At 39.3% G+C, this 20,592-nt stretch overlaps 3 protein-coding genes across 7 annotated transcripts in view; all 3 read left to right on the top strand.

Annotated features, from left to right (window-relative positions):
* The first annotated feature begins 1,885 nt into the window (after positions 1-1,885).
* On the top strand, positions 1,886-8,748 carry LOC117434119 (prolargin-like). 2 transcript variants are annotated; one of them, XM_034056689.3, is made up of 3 exons: positions 1,886-2,022; positions 6,234-7,184; positions 7,683-8,748. In XM_034056689.3, exons 2-3 carry the CDS (start codon positions 6,245-6,247, stop codon positions 7,850-7,852), a joined length of 1,110 nt encoding a protein of 369 aa, XP_033912580.1. In that variant the 5' UTR covers positions 1,886-2,022; positions 6,234-6,244; the 3' UTR covers positions 7,853-8,748. The 2 variants fall into 2 exon arrangements, with proteins under 2 accessions (XP_033912580.1, XP_058859668.1); XM_059003685.1 differs by having other exon boundaries at positions 1,941-2,035.
* A 1,109-nt stretch (positions 8,749-9,857) lies between these two features.
* Positions 9,858-14,377, top strand: LOC117965973 (CMRF35-like molecule 8). Of its 2 annotated transcripts, none has more exons than XM_034911145.2 (6): positions 9,858-10,124; positions 10,746-11,054; positions 11,574-11,649; positions 12,018-12,130; positions 13,009-13,061; positions 13,488-14,377. In XM_034911145.2, the coding sequence occupies exons 1-6, from the start codon at positions 10,082-10,084 to the stop codon at positions 13,656-13,658; spliced, it is 765 nt and encodes a 254-aa protein (XP_034767036.1). In that variant the 5' UTR covers positions 9,858-10,081; the 3' UTR covers positions 13,659-14,377. The 2 variants fall into 2 exon arrangements, with proteins under 2 accessions (XP_034767036.1, XP_034767035.1); XM_034911144.2 differs by having other exon boundaries at positions 9,915-10,124; positions 11,571-11,649; positions 13,488-14,376.
* A 1,581-nt stretch (positions 14,378-15,958) lies between these two features.
* LOC117427154 (transcription factor EB-like) overlaps positions 15,959-20,592 on the top strand; it is a 32,848-nt gene continuing 28,214 nt past the window's right edge. For 2 of the 3 annotated variants that reach the window (XM_059003681.1, XM_059003680.1), the window contains exon 1: positions 15,959-16,210. The gene's annotated coding sequence lies outside the window, so the exon portion shown is untranslated. Of the gene's footprint in view, positions 16,211-18,880; positions 19,061-20,592 lie in introns of those variants that run through there. The other variant, XM_059003682.1, reaches the window with a different exon arrangement.

The raw sequence follows: 20,592 nt of genomic DNA, 5'->3' as shown, positions 1-20,592 counted from the left end.
TCTTAAGCCCAGCATATAGGAGGAAACATGTTAAAGTTCAGGACTAAAGTCTCCAGAGGTTTATCTTGCATTCCCATCAGGAAATCTGAAGTTCAATTAGTAAAAGCCTGCTGGAGATTTACGGAAACAATTACGACCCTGGAATTCAAGAGTCATGCATAAATAAATGCTTTCTGTTCACATTGCGAGCCAGAAGAACGTTCCATTCCTTCCAGATACATCCCATTCGGGTTAATTGCTCATGCCTACAGCCTTTTTAAGTTATGGAAACAATGGAAAAATTGCCTTCATTTAAAAAAACATTTTTCTTTCACGAGTGTTTAATGGAACATATTTTATCAATACATAGTCTTACAAAGCACAGATAAAAAATGCATGATTCTTATCCTTGCAATAAAATGATTCAGCGGAGCAAAACCAGACTGTATTTTTAGTGGTGTTGTTCATGAAAAACATTGGATTTGCCACTTAAATACATTCCTTAAATTTTCATAGCAACATAAAAATATATACAGTATATATAATAAATCAGACTCAGTTCAGCTCCTCCTACATGGCACAAAGCAGCCCCAGCTCAATGGAGGAAGCTGGTAGTCAGTGAGGTGCTAAAGCAGGAGGAGAGGATGAGGTGCATAAAGGCAGGGAGAATGGACGAGATGGGAGAGTGTGGAACAACCCAAGATCGGCTGGCGAGATCTATGGACAATGTCTTAGCCAAGGACGGTTTACTTGGTTTAACTGGAAGCTGCTAGAGACTGGAAAATGCTGGCAGATGTTGGCCAACAGCTTATTTTCCCACTTGAGATTGCCACCACTAACCTTCGACCTGATATTGTCTTGTGGTCTGGATCAACACGTCTTGTTCATCTGGTAGAGTTAACAGTGCCATGGGAGGATGCTGTGGATGAGGCGTATGAAAGGAAGAAACTTTGGTATGCTCAACTAGCTGCTGAAGCAAAACAGTGAGGATGGCGAGTCCAGGTTTACCCAGTGGAGGTGGGTTGTAGAGGATTTGTGGCACACTCCACAATCAGGTTTCTCAGAGACATCGGATTCAGTGGTCAAGAGTTGCGACGCATAGTGAAGAACTTATCTGAAGCATCAGAGAGGAGCAGCAACTGGCTCTGGTTGAGGAGAAAAGCTTCTGGTTGGGGACCTCAAGCACAGTAGAAAGAAAGCAACGTCGATGTAAAGGAAGGTAAGTAAGCTGGGTTTAGCTGAGTGGGGGACGGAGGGGGGTGATGCTGGGACGCCAGAATCACTGTCGAGCCCTCTTAAGGTGTCGTGGGATAATCGACAAAACACCTAGGATGGAAGGTGCCCACTTGAAGACCCCAGAGAACTACCCTCCAGACAGTTGATGATGCACTAGGGAGGTCAGCTCAGTCCAGCCATTATGTGTGCTGATGCGCCAGGGAGGCAAAATAGATTATTCATATTGGTACTAAATCAATCATAAATGCTTGAGAAGCTTTTGCCTTTGATACAGTATACGGTTACACTCAAGAGCCAACAGCACATAAATAGCAGCCGGTAAACTTTTGGACATTTTAAGTGTCACATTACTTTTAGAATGAATCATTGGCACAGCACAGACTGGGAATGGGGCTGTTTATTTTTCTTTATCTTTTTTCTTTTTTTTAAAAATTTTTTTTTAATCTCACAGTCTGCAGCAGGGTGCTGGCGGTGTTATTAAAGTGTGTCTCTGCTACAGGGGACGGGCGTGTGGATTACATTTTCACATTTTAACAAATTTGTCCTGAAGACAAAGCCTGCATTGTTGACCCTCCAAAGAATCTGAAGGGAAACCCTCAATAGGTGGCTTCAGTTTGGAAGGAGGAGAGAGAGAGAGAGAGAGAGAGAGAGAGAGAGAGAGAGAGAGAGAGAGAGAGAGAGAGAGAGAGAGAGAGAGAGAGAGAGAGAGAGAGAGAGAGAGAGAGAGAGAGAGAGAGAGAGAGAGGGACAGAGGGACAGAGGGGAGTGAGAAAGCAAGAGAGACCAGAAGCGCCTGCTGTAACACAGGTACGAAACGCGGGTAAATAAGTAACAATAGAATCGCTACCAGTATATTTTTCTTTTTTTATTTGTATTCATAATTGCTTAATTTGCTGCATGTACTTACATTGGGTTTTATTCTTCACGTTTCACAGTTTATGGACGACTAAACGACTAGAGGATGAGGAGTTCAGTTTCTCAAACTGGGTACAGCATATTATCGATTAATAAACGATAACTGTATAGCCTTATTGAAAAATACATATTTATGATCCGTGTCTTTGCACTGATCATAGGGTCATTGCGTTTGTTTAAATCACGTTTGGTCTTTTAAGTTGACTAGTTAACAGAGTTCATTAATTCTAGTGTTTTGTTTGTAGACTGCTTGAAATTATATATATACATTTAAATGCCCTGCTGGCATCCGTTAAGCCTGTCAACACACCAGTATGAGCTTACCATGGCAATTGCTTATACCTTTACTTTATCATAGATTTTGAAATTCCTGCACGCTCTTTTTAATGTCAGTGGATTCTAAAACTGCGGGTTCGTTCCTGTGGTATTAATTATACCAGCCTGTCCCGCGTGAGTATTCTATTGCCAACGCATTATGAACATACAGTGCACAGGTGTTCACCACAACAGCGCTATAGCTGCCTGCGAGGCAACCTCATTTTTTACTATCAAACATTTGATCTTTTTGATTTATGTCATAATATTTTGAAATCTATGCAGGGAAAAAAGCGCACACATTCTTTGGACGCACACATGGTAAAGCTGTGTTAGTTACTTTAGATAGAAGTCGAGTCCCAAAAGACAAATCTCGCATGTGACCTAATACTTTAATAATTAATAATAATAATAATAATAATAATAATAATAATAATAATAATAATAATAATAATAATAATAATACTTTTTAAAAGTGCTGCAAATCAATGTGTGGTAATGGATCCTGTACAGATATGTGTGCATTTATTATTATTTAAAATAATAATAATAATAATAATAATAATAATAATAATAATAATAATAATAATAATAATAATAATAATAATAATAAATTAAATGCATTAGAATCCTAAAGGTAACCAATAACACCTAAAAAGGAGTGGGTTTTTTTTCAATCCTGACAGCGCAGATGGTAATGTATCCCTCGCTTCCGACTCAGGTGATTAATGGAACCGTTGCATCAATCTTCAGATTCTTCGTTGGCACATGTTAAACGGAATGATGTGTTTTTGACTACGGATCAGAATATAAATCGCTGGAGTGTCTGGGTTACCTTACATGGTTTTGTCTTTTAAGTGCTCTACCAGTGCCACAGGCCCAATTGATTCACATTCCCACTGCATTAACTGTGGGTGGTCATATCTCCTGTCTTAGTTTTTTTTTTTTGATTAGAAAGAAGAGGATTTAATTCAGTCATGGCTAGCATCCATAGTCAAACTGTGTTGGATTAAAGAAGCTGGGTCCAATTGTATTGCTGGATCCCTTCAACATCTATTCTGTTCAACTATTTACTTGCAACTCCATTCCAGTCTGCACTCAGCTGGCATGTGTGCTCAGTAGTCACATGGTCAGCCATGGCTACACATTCTGCCTGGCTGAGCCTAGGGCTGAGTGTGGAGGCCAGCAGCAGAAAGGGGTCGCAATGGAGCAGATTTATTTTTACTATGTGTTTATAAGGGGAATTGCTGTATAGTACAGCTGTTATTGCTTGCTTTTACACATGCATTCAGGGTAATCGCAGGATCTGCACATTGAAATTCAACAGTAACCAAGAAAATCAATATGAAATATTTATCCCTTCAGTAACTCTAATGCTTGAATCTTATAGCTGTTCTAATTGTGTGTTTGTGCATCAATGACATTTTAGTAAATTGTAACTACAGTATAACCACATGTAGGTATGTTAATTTACGCATGTTTAGTTTGTTATTAATATATTAATTCCCTTGTTAATTGATGTTACATGTCGCACAGTGCCATTGGTGGCCATGCTTTGAAAAAATGTGTTTTTACTGCAGCCTAAAACCTGTAATCTTTCGAACACTTTCTAAAATGCCAGTGCAATCAAACTTGTTTTATTTTACTTGGCATCATGTTCTGGTTTTCAATATTAATGAATCACACGTCCCTGAGTTTGTATCTTTGCATTTGTCATTTCATTTCTAAATTATCTTTCGGTCTAGTGCTTTGCAAAGACCATTTTGGGCTTGCTCCAGATTTTCATGTTCTGTTTCATTGGACAACCCTCAAACAAAGCAACATTGACGATTGAATTCATATATTGTATATTATACTTTGGAAATGCGTTACGTGATCTATAAAGTTTACTGCGGTATCACAGATAAAAAGTGTAGTAAAGCATGGTGAAGTTCATTAAAACTGCATGTGAAAAACACTAATGTATTATCAAGAGCTGGGTAAATAACACAATGCTATTTTGACCGCTGTTCAAGGACTTTGTATACATCACTACAACTGGAAATGCCTTTTCTTCCTCAAGACAGGAAAAATAAATCTTAATAAATTAAATGTACAGCCAAATAACACAGCAATGGTAAAGCAATTCACCAGAACTGGTTCCCTCCTTGGGAAGTGGAGTACATGAAGGGCTCATTCCGGTGTGCTTTGGGTTTAGGGGTGGACTGAGGTCACTGCTGATGAGGTCATTGCCGGGGGGCGGTGGGGTCCCGAGCCTGTGATGATGAGGGGGAGTTCTTGGCTAAAATATGATGGGTTTCCTATACTGCAAGTTAACACGTTGTGTGCAGGGTGTCTTATTGTAGAAGAAATGTCACCTTGTGCAGTTTGGGTGAGAGGACCATGAAGAGAAGCCGAAACACATGATGTATTATTTATTATGTATCACAGATTGTACTCAGCAACTGCTAAACATTAACATACGTGAACATTTTTCATATATGAGTTTCAATCCAGCTTATGATACAAGTAGCAATGTCCCACACTATACAAGGATAAAGACTGTGTATTATATTCATAGCAGCTGCTAAATTCAATCTGCTTAGTACATAGGTTAAGATCCAAGAAAGTCTGGGGCACCCATCTTGTAGATTCTAAGAAAAGTTTCCCTACCACAGAAATGTTGTGCAGACATAATAACCACAAATACATGTGATATGTTCGAGTCATTTTTTCCAAGCTGCTCAAATTAAAATTGTTTCTTTACCTCATCAAACATAGGAAAAAATGCTGGAAAAGGTTCCGTGCAACCAATTGCCAAAAAAAATCACTAAAAGTCACCATGTTTTTCATGCGCTTAAAAAGTCTCAGTTTTGCCTTTCTGTCTTTCTATATTTAAACTGTAGTCCATCCCAACGTGATATGGAAACTCCTTGAAAACAAAGCGACACAGCTTCAGCATGCTAATGGTCAACACACACACATTACTTGCACTGAGCACCTCATCAACAATGCATTAAACAATGCATAACAGAACCAACCTCTCACTTCTCATCCTCCCCTTTAGTTTTTGGCAGACTCTGTCCTTGTCAAAACACTGCTGTCAGCCCCAATACAAAGTTTCCATTATCAGGGCCGCTGGACCTGCAGCAGTGGCTGAAATAGGAAAATAAGCACAGTGTGCTGTGTGTACAAAGCATGAACCCTCCTGCAAATGCATCTCACTGCAGTGAGCTTATTGTACAGCAAAGCAGGAGCAGCACCTTCTGTTTTATTTATTTATGTCAATCAGGCTTAACTCTGATTATTCTCCAAGACTCTCATTTCCAGATGTCTGGTTGCAGCACAGAACACATAACTTGTAACATAGAAACATATTAATGAATAGTGCTTTATTAATAATGTGATGGTGGCATTTCAGATACTGTTATCAAAAACAATTATCCATGTTCTGCTTTGTAGCCATTTCTTTCTTCGTTATAGAAAGATGAATTCAGGCTTTGGCTGTTAGCCCCTGCCTTGGACAGTTCATTCATTGAGAACACAGTCCAAATAGATTTTCATATTTTATATTTCATAAGTATATTTCTCCAGTGTTGACATCTTTATCCAGCAGTTAATTCCAAATGTTAGGTAGATGGTCTTTTCCAAGCCTAAACAACACTTAACCAAGACCTCCTAAAGGGCACACTGGGATAATATCTTTATAGATGTATGTATTTGTAATAGGGTTTGCACGTTACATTTCAAGATATGCACTTTGTTCTCCCCACCCATTGCTTATCATTCCTTTTCGTTTTCCTGCACAGGATCCAGTATCATGAGAGCCCATCTAGGATATTTCCTCCTTCTCAGCCTTCTTCTGATTGCTGTGGTGCGTGGTCAGAGACGAAAACCTCCAAGACCAACCCCACCACAGAGGAGACCAGCACCACAACCAGAGCCGCAAGAGCCGACTGACTTCCCTCCGCCCATTTTGGGTCCTCCTTCCATCTTTGAAGACTGCCCCAAGGAGTGCTACTGTCCCTCGGATTTCCCCAGCACTCTCTACTGTGACAGACGCAACCTGAGGAAGATCCCCATCATCCCACCCAGGGCCCACTATCTCTACCTCCAAAACAACTACATAGACGAGGTGACAGAAGAAGCCTTCAAGAATGCTACCGGGCTGAAATGGGTTAACATGGACAACAACCGGATCAAGAAGGTGGACCGCCAGGTCTTTGAGAAGCTGCAGAACCTTCTCTTCTTGTACATGGACAAGAACAATCTCCAAGAGGTGCCCAGTTTCCTGCCTCCCAACCTGGAGCAGCTTCGTCTGAGCAGGAACCAGATCTCCAAGATCCCTGCCGGAGCGTTTAATAAGCTGGAAAACCTGGCCATGCTTGACCTTCACCATAACAAGCTGAGCGACAGCGACCTGGGCAAAAACATCTTCAAGGGCCTCAAGAACTTGGTTCAGCTGAACCTGGCACACAACATTCTGAGAAAGATGCCACAGAACGTGCCACATAATATCTACCAGCTGTTCCTGGATCGGAATAACATTGAGGACATTCCCAAAGATTATTTCAAAGAGTTCCCAAACCTGACCTTTGTCAGGCTTAATTACAATCAGCTGACCGACAAAGGGGTGCCCAAGAGGATTTTTAACATCTCCACTCTGTTGGATCTTCACCTTGCCCACAATAAACTCAACAGTGTTCCCATTTTTAATTCCAAGTTGGAGCAGTTGTATCTCAACCACAATAATATCGAAAGTAAGTTTGTAAGGCTTTTCCTTGCCTATGGGATGTTCTTGCTAACAATGTAAAAGTTAATTTGTATTTTGGTCAGTACTTGAGATCTCCAAGTACCACCAACTGTCCTAGTGAATGAAGTTGTACTGTAGGGTCACAGTGGAGTCTTCTGGAGTCTTAAGCCTTCTGGTGTCATTTTACTGTTAAGTAGTTAAACCAAGGTGTGATGTACTTTGTGGGCATGCTATGAGTCTGTTTCAAATGTCCAGGCTAAATTCCAATATACATTCTGTTACCTAGTGTAACTGAGGAGCTCACTAGCTGAAAATGTGTCTACTTGACTTCGTTCCTCAAAGTTTTTACATTTACGGCTTTTTCTTTACCACTTTTTTCATAAAACTTTTTTTTTTATATATATATAAAAACCAGAAGAATTTGAATATTTGCACAGCCATATGCCAGGCTGATGTTATTTTAGTCCTATGAAAAAGTTGAACACGGTTTTGTTTTTCTTTGCAGGCATCAATGGCACAGAGCTCTGCCCATATCCTATCATGACCATCGATATGAGTAACGAGGATCACGTCCCTCGTCTGCGCTACCTGAGGATGGATGGGAATGCAGTTCAGCCTCCCATTCCAATGGACCTCATCATGTGTTTCCGACATCTGAAATCCATCGTCATCTAAACCGCACATCACTTCTATTTTCTAAGAAACGACAAACTTGTTTTCTCTTGAAAACCTTCTTTGCCAAAGGCCAAGTGCCTTCAGAACTGTACTTCACTAAACGTAAGCCTTTTGAGTGCATTGTGTATCAGATATAAAAATGAAACAAAGCAATCAAACCACATTCATAAACAGCTTCACTCGTTCTAGAACCTTTTAATATCTAAGTTATTCTGAAAGTGTGGACAACAGCCCATGCATTCATGAGCTTTATTAACTATTGTTTTTGTAAGTTTGTTTTTAATAAAAAAAAGTAATGCAGATGTACTTTGCTTTATTTCATGCCGTTTAGAAACAGAAGGCATATAGTGGTCTCAGAAACAGGTAAATCTATACTGAAGTCAACTTGGTATTTTACTAAATCAAGTGGTTTTTAGTACAGTTTTTTATCTGCATGTCTAATACAACGCTGGACCTTAAAAGGTACAGTGTTTGACAAAAGCAACTTTTCTGAAAGACTCAAGTACAGTATACTGCACTAAGTAGCTTGCTTGATGTTTAGCTAGAACATGTTCTGCACAAACAAAACTCAAGTTTTCAGTGGTTGATTGTACATTCACGAGTGGAAGAGTTAGTCGCTAGATCTTAGTGATCGCTTATTTAATCTCGGACTGTATATTTATAAATGAGACTGGCTCTGTTAGAATGTATACATAGCTGTACGTTATGTAAAAATATTGTTAACTTGTCTGCATAACAAATGGTCCATGATCTCATAGTGGGATGGAGCTTGGACCCACAGAGAACTTGCTGTTGTTTTTTTTTTAACACAACCTATATACTAAAAACAAGACTGCATAGGACAGCCAGATCAAGCACAATATTAAAAATTAAATAAATAACACTTGAAAACTCAACTAGTCTTGGTTCAGCTTGGTTCCAGTAGATATGTATTTCTGTTATTGGTTTGCATCACTGTAGGTAAATTGCTTTTGTTTCCCCTACTGTATCTCATACTCCTAACAGCCCACTCTCCTCTTGTGTGGTTGTACTGTCCTTCTCAGCAAATTACTCTCTACAATACACAAGAGCAGCAGAATGAAAGTATAACAGATGGGATGTGGTTTGAGTTCAGCTGCTGTCACCTTACATAAAGCATCTAGAGATTCCGACCCCCAGCCTCCTGGTTTGTATTCAGACTCACAGCGACTACAGCCATCTGCAAGATTGCCAGATTGACCTCTCTAACATGAAAGTGATGCAAAAGAAGTTTACTGTCCAGTAGATTATTATACTGTTTGATCTGGGAATTACCCGCCCACTGTGAGTCAGCATTTAATACTTCCCAGAGTCATTTATCAGCACTTTGGAAAACACGCAATACCCCGATAGGAGTTCTGAGACTGCCTTCTCTATATTACCAACTGAACTAGCTTTTTTCTGGGGTCTGATATGACATTTCTGTTGACTTTTTCGTGACCCGCTTAGCTTTTCATTTTCTGAAGTTTGAAAATGGAGGTAAAGGCTCTAAAAGTGGAGAATTACTCATTTCATCCTTAAACACTATGGGAATGCCCATAGTAATTGCAGTCCTTATCACGTATAATTAGAGAGCCACTAAATTCAGCTACACAGTGGAAACCATTCCTCGTTGTGTAGCTATTAGAATGATACTGCATGGCAACTGTGGTGTCCAAATCACATTAAAGATCAACTGAAACTAGAAGATCAGAGCTTCCTTTACCGTTAAAGAAGATAGAACTAACCAGTTCCAATGAGTCTCTCCTACAGTAATAATAACAATCGTAGGTCTTGTATACACATGTTATGACCTGCGTTGTGGTGGGGATTGATGGAGAGGAAGGGGGCAGCAGTGTAAACTCCCGTGACCATGCTGTCGAGAGTGGACACCCCTTCACATTGACCATGCTGTCGAGAGTGGACACCCCTTCACATTGACCATGCTGTCGAGAGTGGACACCCCTTCACATTGACCATGCTGTCGAGAGTGGACACCCCTTCACATTGGCACACCTTTGATTGTCTGAAGAGTGCAGTTTGATGAATGTACTGTTTTAGTTGCAGACCATTGCTGGTTGCTGTGCGTCAACTTTACTTATTTTTTCTGTCCTGTCAAAGTGAACGTTTCCCCTTTTTCCCAATCTTGCTATTCACACTCAGCAACAGGAAGGGTTGGCAATTGAGATAGAGGGGCTCTGCACTGCCAGTTTCACTTCACTTCAGCATTTCATGATGCTTTTTGCCACATTTTTATTTTTGCTCTATTTAGCAGGTAAGAACGGACTTATATTTGGGTCAAATAATTAGTTCTCTCTCTCTCTCTCTCTCTCTCTCTCTCTCTCTCTCTCTCTCTCTCTCTGAATTGGTGATTTGTTTAGTAACACGATTTCATATTTCAACAGCATTTTCTTGACCGCTTGTGCAATTTTAACAACTAAAACATAAATTACATGCAGTTGTCGTAAACATGTATTCCATGTGATTATTGGCATAAAGAATGTAACTTAGGCATTTTATGAAGCATTCTAATATTTTTATAACACAAACATATATGTATGGCACAATGTCAAAAGAATTATATTGTAATACGCATGTATACCATATGAATAACACATCCACATATGAAATAACCTGTTAAATGCTTATTCGTGGAATTTGTGTGAACCTATATTTGATACTACTTTACATTAACTGTCTAACTACACTGTAGTTACACAGTAATTGCACATGTAGTTACATAGTATTTACACTGTAAATACACCCCCCATGTGTAAATACAGTATAATAACTATCAACATGTTTTCACCTCAATCATATGTGTAATGACTGTGGTACCACAGTGTAGGTAATATAAAGTGTCTCCAGATATTTCAATGAATGCTGTGTGTAACAGGTTCCGGATCAGAAGCCCCGTACAGGGTGATCAATGGCATGGAAGGACAAGGAGTCCATATCGTATGCGAATACAGTACGGCTCTTAGACCTCCGACCCTAGCGTGCTGTAAACTGACAAGTGAACACACATGTGAGCCCACAGTGAGTGGTTCTGCACATGTGACAGGCAGTAAGGTTGGACTATCGGTGTATCTTGGACACCTGTCCGAAAGGGACTCCGGGGAATACTGGTGTGGAATCTGGACTCTAGAAGGCAGTCTAAATATAACATACGTTGCGGAAAGAATCCTTCTTCGAGTTTTGAAAGGTAAGCCGTCTTCTTCCTCCAAAATAGGATTTTCTTAAGAATCGAGATAACATTTATACCCCCAAATAATACCCCAAAGATCATCTATTCTACATACCACTAACTAAACCCCTTACCTAACCCTAATCCTAGCTCTAGCCCTAATTTGCAGGGTAGTTTTACAGATAACATTGCCTTTTCTTATGCATATGAATTGACTGGGTTTTACTACGCTAAACAATGTTGACAATGCTTTACCATACTTCTTTATACATGACCATACTTTTACTATGGTTTTCTACACTTTGCTATGATTGTACCATGGTATACCACAATAACACATTGACAAGGGAATGTAACATTAGCGCTCAGTATTGTAGTGTGCTCAGGGGGCACATGTGTTTTAGGGGGCTAGTGTTCAAATTATTAAAGGCTGCTCAATACAATAAGCCATCTAGGACTCCAACCCCACGCCACATTAGAACGCATCACCGGTTTACCGAGTCATGTACTAAAGATGGAGTTTCATTTTTACAGCAGGAATTCCTTCAGGTGTTCCCAGAGAACATGCTCCTCCAGTTAACCTCACTGCTGAGTCTGCCCCTGAACAGAACAGGTAAGAGGAAGAGTATGCACTGCAGAGGTTAAACAAATGTGAACCATGATTTCTGAGCAGCTCCCCTCAGAGCTGTGACTCAGTTATTGAGCACGCTTAACAATGAAGCAGTTATCATGAGCTCCTGACCAGTGCAGTTAAAATAAGGAAGGTGACCTCTTCTGTGTGTGATTCAAATCTAAACAACCTTCTTCTGCTTATTCACCAAGCCTATGAGTTATTATGGGTTTCAAAATACCTTTCTTTAAATAAGAGCAAGGCATGGGTGGTCCGTATGACAGCTGCCATTCCCTCAATGTAAAAGTCTTTGTGTTGCTGGTGTTAGAGCTGCTCATTAGTGGTGTGTGTTGGTTTGTTCTGTTATTCAGCAACATCAGTCTCTGGAATATCATCCCCCTGCTTGTAGCCACGGTCGTGCTCGTTCCATTCCTTGTGGTCTTTGCCATTGCCATTAGGAGACTCAGGAAAGCAAGGGAAGTGGGTAAGCTGCCACATGAAATTCATATATACACATGATATGATACAAAAGAAACAACTAGACCATATATATATATATATATATATATATATATATATATATATATATATATATATATAGTGTCAGTACTAGGTACGAGGAGGTATAACTGCAGTGTACAAAAATGTACACCAAAGGTTTAAATAATTCAAAATGGATTTATTTCAGAACGTTTTGGACAAAAGCCCTTCAGCCGAGTAGAAAGAAAAGTCAAACAGTGTAGTCAACTTGTTATTTTTCAAAAATTCTCTCTCTATATATATATATGCATTTTTTTTAAACACTATAGTTATTGCTTGTGCCTAAGAAGCTACACAACAGTACTACATATTAAATAACAGACAACTGTTAAAGCAATAGAATTTCAAACAACAAAACAAAAAGCAGTCTTCACAGTAAACAACTCACAAGCAGTTTTGTGAACAGGGCTCTAAATCAAAATACAAAAGGTGAATCAATCAGAAGGGTACACCATAATTAAACCCTAACCCTTTTAAATTAAGCACGGATATGAGATCAGGAAACAGGAACGTTTTGTATCAGAGCATTAGTAACTTATATAAAGGGTTGCAATGTAAGGGAACTCGCTTGCTCCGCTGGCCTGGGCTCCCAGTGTGTGCTTTATTAGAATTACATCACAGAGAAACTATAAAGGTTTGGGGTCCCATTTGTAATGGTAAACTGTGGGTTCTCTCCAAAAATTACCTCATGCATTGAAAACGGTGGTTAATTGCATTTGAGACCAGAGTACTCAGGCAAGGCATTGTTCTAAATTCAACATAATTAGTTGGACATTGTAACGGGCACTTATTATATTTTCTTTGGCTGGTTCTTTTTATAAGGCGATACAGAAACTGTTTCCCCTCCTCCCCAGGACTTCATTACGATGTGCAAGGTAAGGTTTGATTTTTGGCAAGCTCACATTTGCCAATTTATTGTTCTTTGAAACTCACAGGCCTTTAGTCAAATTACGTTCCTAAATTTGACTGCCCCTTCTCACCCTAATTCAGGGATTAGCAAGTCCGATCAGTCCTGCCTTATAAAAGTTTAGCAAAGTATAGTTAAGCATAGTAAAAATCATACTTTAAGTATAACGTATAAATATGTATCCCGACATACCCTCTTTCGTGTGACAAAGCACATATGAACACCCATTACAAAAAAAATAGAATTTAGACATATGACAATGAAATATTTTCATTGATGCAAGAAATCGGGCCTCAACAAACAATGGAGATTGAGATACAAAGTTTATCTCCTGAATGGAACCATCAGATCAGAGTGTTTTGTAATGACAAGCCAGCTTTGTGTTGTTTTGTAGTTTTCTAGCAGAACCGAGACTGTGATAGACGACATCACCTATGCAGTACTGACGCTGCATTCTCCGGCTTCACCAGCAGAGGGCAGCTACGCCAACATGCAGCCCAGAGAGAGCAGCGACCAGCCCCATCCGCAAACAGAGGACGTGGAGTACTCCTCCATTGTGTTCTAGACTGGCCAACAGGGTTGGATCAATTCCAATTTCATTTCCAATTACTTCAAAGGAAGTGGCATCGATATTTTACAGATATAATCATTGTTGTGATTGTTCAACTGCTTTCATTTGAAGCCAATTTAATTGATTAAAAGTGACTTCAATCTAAGTAACTGTAAGAAGCTTGTTTTAATACAGTACTGCAAACTGCACTTGTGATCAATGATGTGTTGAAATTGATTAAAAGGGAATGGGAATGAAAAAGGAATTGACTCCAACCCTGCTGATAAAGCAGTGGTAATCAATAAAAAAATGCATAGCTCTCCATTTCTAATAGTATCCTTTAACAGACTGAAGAACGCTTTATTTAACTGATGCAATTGTCCTCTTCTTAAAAATAAAAAAAGTAATGAAAGCAGGAAGGCTACATTCTAAAATAATAAGAGAATTAAAAGACAACCCTGAGGCAAGATGCCTAATGTATCGTTTTAAATGGTTTTGGCAGTTGAACTGACACACATCTGCCCCTTCCTCCGCATGGATAATAAGTTCCATTCATTCAAAGGCAAACCTAACTCAGGGCAATTCATTTACAGGGAACATTGATTAAAAACTGGAAAGAGCACAAGCATGGAAAAATAAAGGGTTTTCACTTCATGTATTATTTATACAGAAATAAACAAATGTAAATCATACTGGTATGCAACATAATAAAATCAGTCCTGTTCTTAGTTTGTACTGTGCAGTTTTGAATACAATGTACATTTCAATACAAACTACTAGGTTGGATGTAAAATAAAAAAAATACATTAAAATACAAAATTAAAAAAAATCTGAAAAGGAAGAAATGGTGACTTGCACACATCTTCTACAAGGCAATAGCTGATGTTACTTGTATCGCTTGGGTGAATACGCCCTCTTGTGGTGTAAATGAGACAACTACAGACAATACTTCCAAAAACAATATTCAACATTTTTCTGTCACCTTGGTTTTTTCAGTTTAAAAATGACTTGCTACAGGTTGAAAAAAAACAGCATTTTACTACTGAAGTGATTTAGACTGGATTTACAGTCTGGTTATTACCGATCCTGTTTTGAGTAGAGTTACGCAGTGATGAAAGCATTCATACATCATGTGCCATAAGTAACTAAAACACCCAGGTCTAATAGTATTTTGAAAACATCAGCCTCTCTGCGCACGGATTAGAATCTGCTCTGGTTACTGGTTTGCAGGTCTCTTATTTTCAGTGGCACATTATAAATTGCTTTTTCTAGGGCAGAGTGTTTCAGGCAGTAATGCGTTGTCACAAAAAGGCTGAGTTTAATGAGGAGGAAAAAACAAATCAATAAACGGTACTGACCTATATTTGAAGTGGTACACACACTCTAGATTAACCAATATTTGAACAAGCGATTAACATTGTTGATAAAATCTAGTTAATCTTGACCTACTACACACAGAGAGACAGTACAACACCAGCTGCTAATGTGCCTGTTTTTTTCAATTTGTTTGCTTCCATTTAGCTGTTAAGGATTAAAATGCCTGCTTACTTTTAATAGTGCTAATAGAAACACATTTGGTATCTACTGTTACTAGGGTAAAATCTGAGCTGTTTCTTGCTATAAATGGATGGCAAACTTTGCACTCAAGCTTTGAAATGTTTTAGACTCCATCATTCCTGACTATCACTTCGTCATAAAATACCATGACAAGTAGAGTAGGGGTGGTGGCTCACTCAGGATTATTATTATTATTATTATTATTATTAAGTTTTAGCTCATCACCGCCACTTCCCAGGATGGTGTCCAAGCTTGGCTGGCCTTGAGTCACCCTGTAGTTAACCACCAGCTGTCTCACAGTATAGATAGTTTACAGGACCTGCAGTATAGCTGGTGGCAGCGGATTTCTGCCAATGATCTTGTACAGTATTGTTTGCATGCACCTATCACATCAAGTTTTTTAAAAAAAGAAAAAAAAAGCAGGGATGGAAATATTGCATATTAGTTTCATCCATCCATGTCATGATGTAATGCACACGTTGGAGGTGACACATGTAAAATAACAATACAACAGTAAAATAATTTCAAACAATTACTATAAATCCAGAAATAATAATGTTAAAAAATATATATACATTTGCTTCCCTCAATGCAGTATACTTTTCTAGGTGTCACCTTTAATATCATACGGAATTGATACAATGAAAACGTAGCGCCTTATCTGTAAATCATCAGACCCCGCCGCTTCACTGCCAGGCCGCTAATTACTGTACAAAAAAAACTACATTCCCCATAATCCTTTGTGACTGGTGGCCCCGCTGTCACAAGAGAGCACAGGTGACTGAAAACACAAGCATCGCTGCATAATCACATCACGCAGAGCCCAAGGAAAACAAACACGACTGTGAACTTGGGAAACGGATCTGGTATTACACGCCTTTTTATTTATATTTTAGACCGACTAAGACAGAACTATACCTACCGGACAAGGAAACAAAAATCTCACCGGAAAAAAACTCGAGTGCAGCGAACTTGTACAAAACTTTGTACTTTCTGACCTTCACAGCTGGGTAAGAGTTTTACAATTACAATACAGTACGATTCAGATGTATATATAGGGGGTTCGTTTCAGCTTTTTAAGAATAAGGCCATTGTCGGTAGGTATAATTTTACGGTACAGTGAACGTTTCTACGGAACAGTGTAATTTACAGGACAAGAGGCTTGAACAGAAAAAACAAACAAACATAACGAACACGTTTCATACAGAACCGCTTTCTGCGCATTACATTATATGTACTGTATTGGTAACACGTTTTTAAAACTTCTCGCAATACAGAACTATAGTTACCTGGACTAGCAGTTATTTTAAAACAATATCAGTCTACGCACGGCCCTTTCTAAGTTAACTTTATAATGATGTTTCAGAGCTTTGCCTAGAAGGTTCAGGAGCCGCTAATGGCTGCGGCGGTTCTGTCCTTAACTTGCTGTTGGCGCAGTGCAATATATAAATAATACTACACAGTTATTTATAGCCCCTTTCACGGGATGGTTTGTGAAACACGTTTCAGCGGCCGTGTGTTTTGGTTCAGGTCTCTAGTTTGATTTTTACGCGTACATGGAGGGTGAAGCTGGAAAGTTAAGCGTCGGTATACCAGTGTCCCCCAGCAGCGTCAGCGGGCACACAGCTGGGTGATTGCTCATCATCGCAGGTGCGATTGAAAGGTAGTAAAGAAGGAGAGAAAAACAAAACAGGCGTGTGTTTCAGGAGATACGGAGAAAGAAGAGAAGATACATTTAATAGAACACAATAATAAAACAAGTACGTCAGGACAATGAGAAAAAAAAGTTAGAGAGCTTATTTTAATGTAATTTTGTAAATGTATATTATTATTATTATTATTATTATTAATAATAATAATAATAATAATAATAATAATAATAATAATTAATAAAATTGTAGTTTCATGAACCCACTTTATGAAACCTAATAACACTTGAGTGTATAATACGATGTCATGTATCATATAAACAACTGGTGGCAAAGAATGACAAAGCTGCGAGTGATACTGGCAATGCAAGACCTAAATCCTCTAAGCCCCTTTCACACTGGCACTCCTATCCAGGATCTGGCTGCCTGGGTCACAATCCCACTAAGTGTGAAACCATGTACCTGGTTCGTACCCGGGTTAACCCGGGTCCCAGCGACCCACCTCAGGATGTGGGTCAACACACTTTGACCCGGGTTGAGCGAGACAAAATGCATGACGGCGGACAAAATCACAAACAGCCACGCCTGCCTGAAGGTTTCACTTCTGCAAGGAACATCTTTGTTTATTCTGTTTAGCCATATTTTTGTTGCTTGAAGAAAACATTTGCTCTAATCAACATTTGGGCCGACGGTTCAATCCAGAGAAGCTTGGATGGAAGCGTCTGTAACAAGCTGCTTCCGGGACATTGATACGCACATTGTTTGCGTCTGTCACCCAGGTCAACCCTGCTTTATCAAAAGCAGTATGAAATCACCTACCCGACCCGCATGACGCCGGGTCCAGGCCCGGGTAGGTTCTGACCCGGGTAGAGCATGCCAGTGTGAAAGGGGCTTTAGTTTGTCACATAAATACAATTTTGTAGCTTTATCCCTTCGATATACTCGTAGCACTTGCTCTTCTGTAAGGTCTAAACTGGTGGCCTTTGACGATACACCCGTGGGGTATACCTTCAGCGTCCCTGTTTGTGTATTTTGCTTGTTTGTTTTATGTCAACTAATTCTTATGACTCTGTACATGAGGACAGTTCAGGCTCTTCAACTCATACTCCAATGCATTCTGGTAAGTGTAGTCCTGTTGTGAAAGTTACCTGATACAGGTAAAACATACCTGAGTGAACTGGGGTGTGAGTTGAAAAGCCTGAACTGGCACAAACTGTGCTAGGGTACATGGAGTCCTATAGTAACCCTAGTGTCAACCAACAGTAATGTGAGCCACTAAACTTATTTACACTGAATCAGGCAGATAAATTAGCAGCTGATTAATAACCTAATACGTACACAAGGTGTGTATAAAATATTATCACGACTCTGGTGGCATCATCAGTCTTTGCTGTTGATGTGCATTTCATTTTTATTCCTTGTACTGTGTGAGTAGAGGCAGCAGAAAGCAGGCTTGTCTGTATCAACATATGACTAATCAAAGGGGGGTTTTGTATCTTCAAAGGGGGCTTCCTGAAAAAAATAATGCTAATAGCATTCACCTGAGATCAACCAAGGGTTAGCAGATAAAGCACCCTGCTGACTTTTAACTGTGTTCTTTGGCAACCAATAATGGACCTCCTCAAACCGGGCACTGAGCCCTCCAGTTAAACCCCAAAGACTGGATTAAAAGTGAAAATACTATTACATCTACTATTTCTCCATTTCCTACAAATGGATTCAATTTGAGCAAATAAGTTTAAATTGGTTCCTCAAGTTTGCCAAGTACAATAAGTAATATTTTGCTTGGCCATTTCAGGCAATTTCCTCTTCGTTTTATGTTTTCATTATTATAAAGATAATTATGTTTTAATACTAGTCATGTATCTACAGAAGACCCAGCGGAGCAATCGAATGCTCTATTATTTTACAGATTGGAGTTAATTACAATCTGTTATGTAAACCACAGGGCTTGCTGGCTGCTGGGTTGCTACAGTTGTTCAAAGATCAAGGCACAGTATTGCTAGATGCAGTATGAAATGTAGTGTGGGATGATTAAACTGTTTGGCCCAGGTTCTGAACTTCTGGTCCAGCAGGAGCAACCCTCAATTGAGGTGCAACCTCCGAACGGACAGTCAGCCAAGGCTGGGGATGGAAGACACTGATCCACCAGAAGGGAGGTGGTGGCGAGCGGGGGAGAAAGACTTCTCCAATACATGTCAAACTTGCCATGTGAGTTTTTCACCCTTTAGGATGTGCAGCAAATTGTCATTGTGTATTGAAACAAGGTGTATCATACTAAAATGTAATACACGAATCTGAATCTCAGTGAGAAATGCCTAGTGGTGTCTTTGTTACTGTAAGATAAAATGTCATTTTCTGGACACATACCAGTAGTTGCAAAGTCACTGTGGTTTAGCCTTCTCATTTTGTTCTGTATTTTCCTCAGCAAGCTGTTTGATTTTTGGTTTTGGTATTGTGTGTTGCACAAGCAAAGTTTAGAAATGTAAGATTAGTTTCACAGATACTGATTAGCACTAATCTTGGGCGACCATACTCAAGGTAACATTTAGTAGTCCAATGTTAGTGCAAACCGTGGTCTGTGAAATCAGCCATACAAGTTTAGATGTCAAATGATACTCCATGTGGGGAAAAAAAAATGATTGTGTTCTTGTATTTATTATTTGGAGGTGGGAGTTGGTAGTGAACACTATGGTGCCAACATCGAATTCTTACACTTCTAATCCCTAGAGTACATTCCTACGGTAAGAGGGGGCAGAATTAAGTACGTTCATACACTGCCATTCAGCAAGGGAGCAGACTCCAGGTCTGCAGATCTCTTTAAAACCAAACTTTTTCTAAAAACCTTATTTTATTAGCTCACGCTAACTTAAATTAAAGCATGTGCTCCTATTTGTTATCCTTGTAGATTTTCCACTTGAATGTAGTTGTGTTTTTTTTACCCAGTTTGTTTAGTGCCTTGATGGGATTTTGTCCCTCCTATATGCTCTATAAATCTGACGATGTAATCTACTGTAAAATTGTAAATATTGTTCTACACTTGGTGCATTGTAAATAATAATGATCATAACACAATTCATGTTAATAATTATTATAATAATATGTTGTTTTTCTAGTGCAGTAGCAGGTGTTCTGAAGAGGTGGCAGCACTTTAAATCCAGTTCAGTATGTGAATTTCTTTTGAAGCTCTTGCAGTAGGTAACTGGATGTTGTTGATGCACACTTGTTCCTGAATAACAAGCCCTGCTGTGTTGCACACTCATGTGAACTCCATTCCACTCTTCCCTCTGAGCCCAGCAGCCTGTCTTGACTTGCTGTTACCTGCCTACTCTGCATACATAGCTGCTAGGCTGGATTTTTGCAGCCATCCATGAACTCTTTCACCCATGACTACCACTGCATAGCAGTTTGATCCATTCCTGGTTTCACTATGAGTTTAAGACAACACACCTGAGCTTGTTACTGTACCTATAGACTGTGGCTCTTCAAGCTCATAGTAAAACCTGGAATGGAGGAAACAGCTATGCAATAGGAATCTTATTTCCGTCCCTGATATTTGAATACATTTTTGCAAAGTGTATCAACCTGTGTTTTATACTATTTTCTACACAACATGGTAAAAATAAAAGAAGTTTGCTATTCATGAAACTGTTTTTAAAGAAGACAACATTAGCTGTTGTTGTTTTGCTCTTAACAAATCATTTGTTTGGGATTGCAGGACTGCAGAATATGGTGTATATGAT

This window comes from Acipenser ruthenus, chromosome 29 (genome assembly GCF_902713425.1).
Source record: "Acipenser ruthenus chromosome 29, fAciRut3.2 maternal haplotype, whole genome shotgun sequence".
Lineage (NCBI taxonomy): Eukaryota > Metazoa > Chordata > Actinopteri > Acipenseriformes > Acipenseridae > Acipenser > Acipenser ruthenus.
The sequence above is the reverse complement of the archived record's forward strand: the minus strand, read 5'-3'. Positions and strand labels throughout refer to the sequence as shown.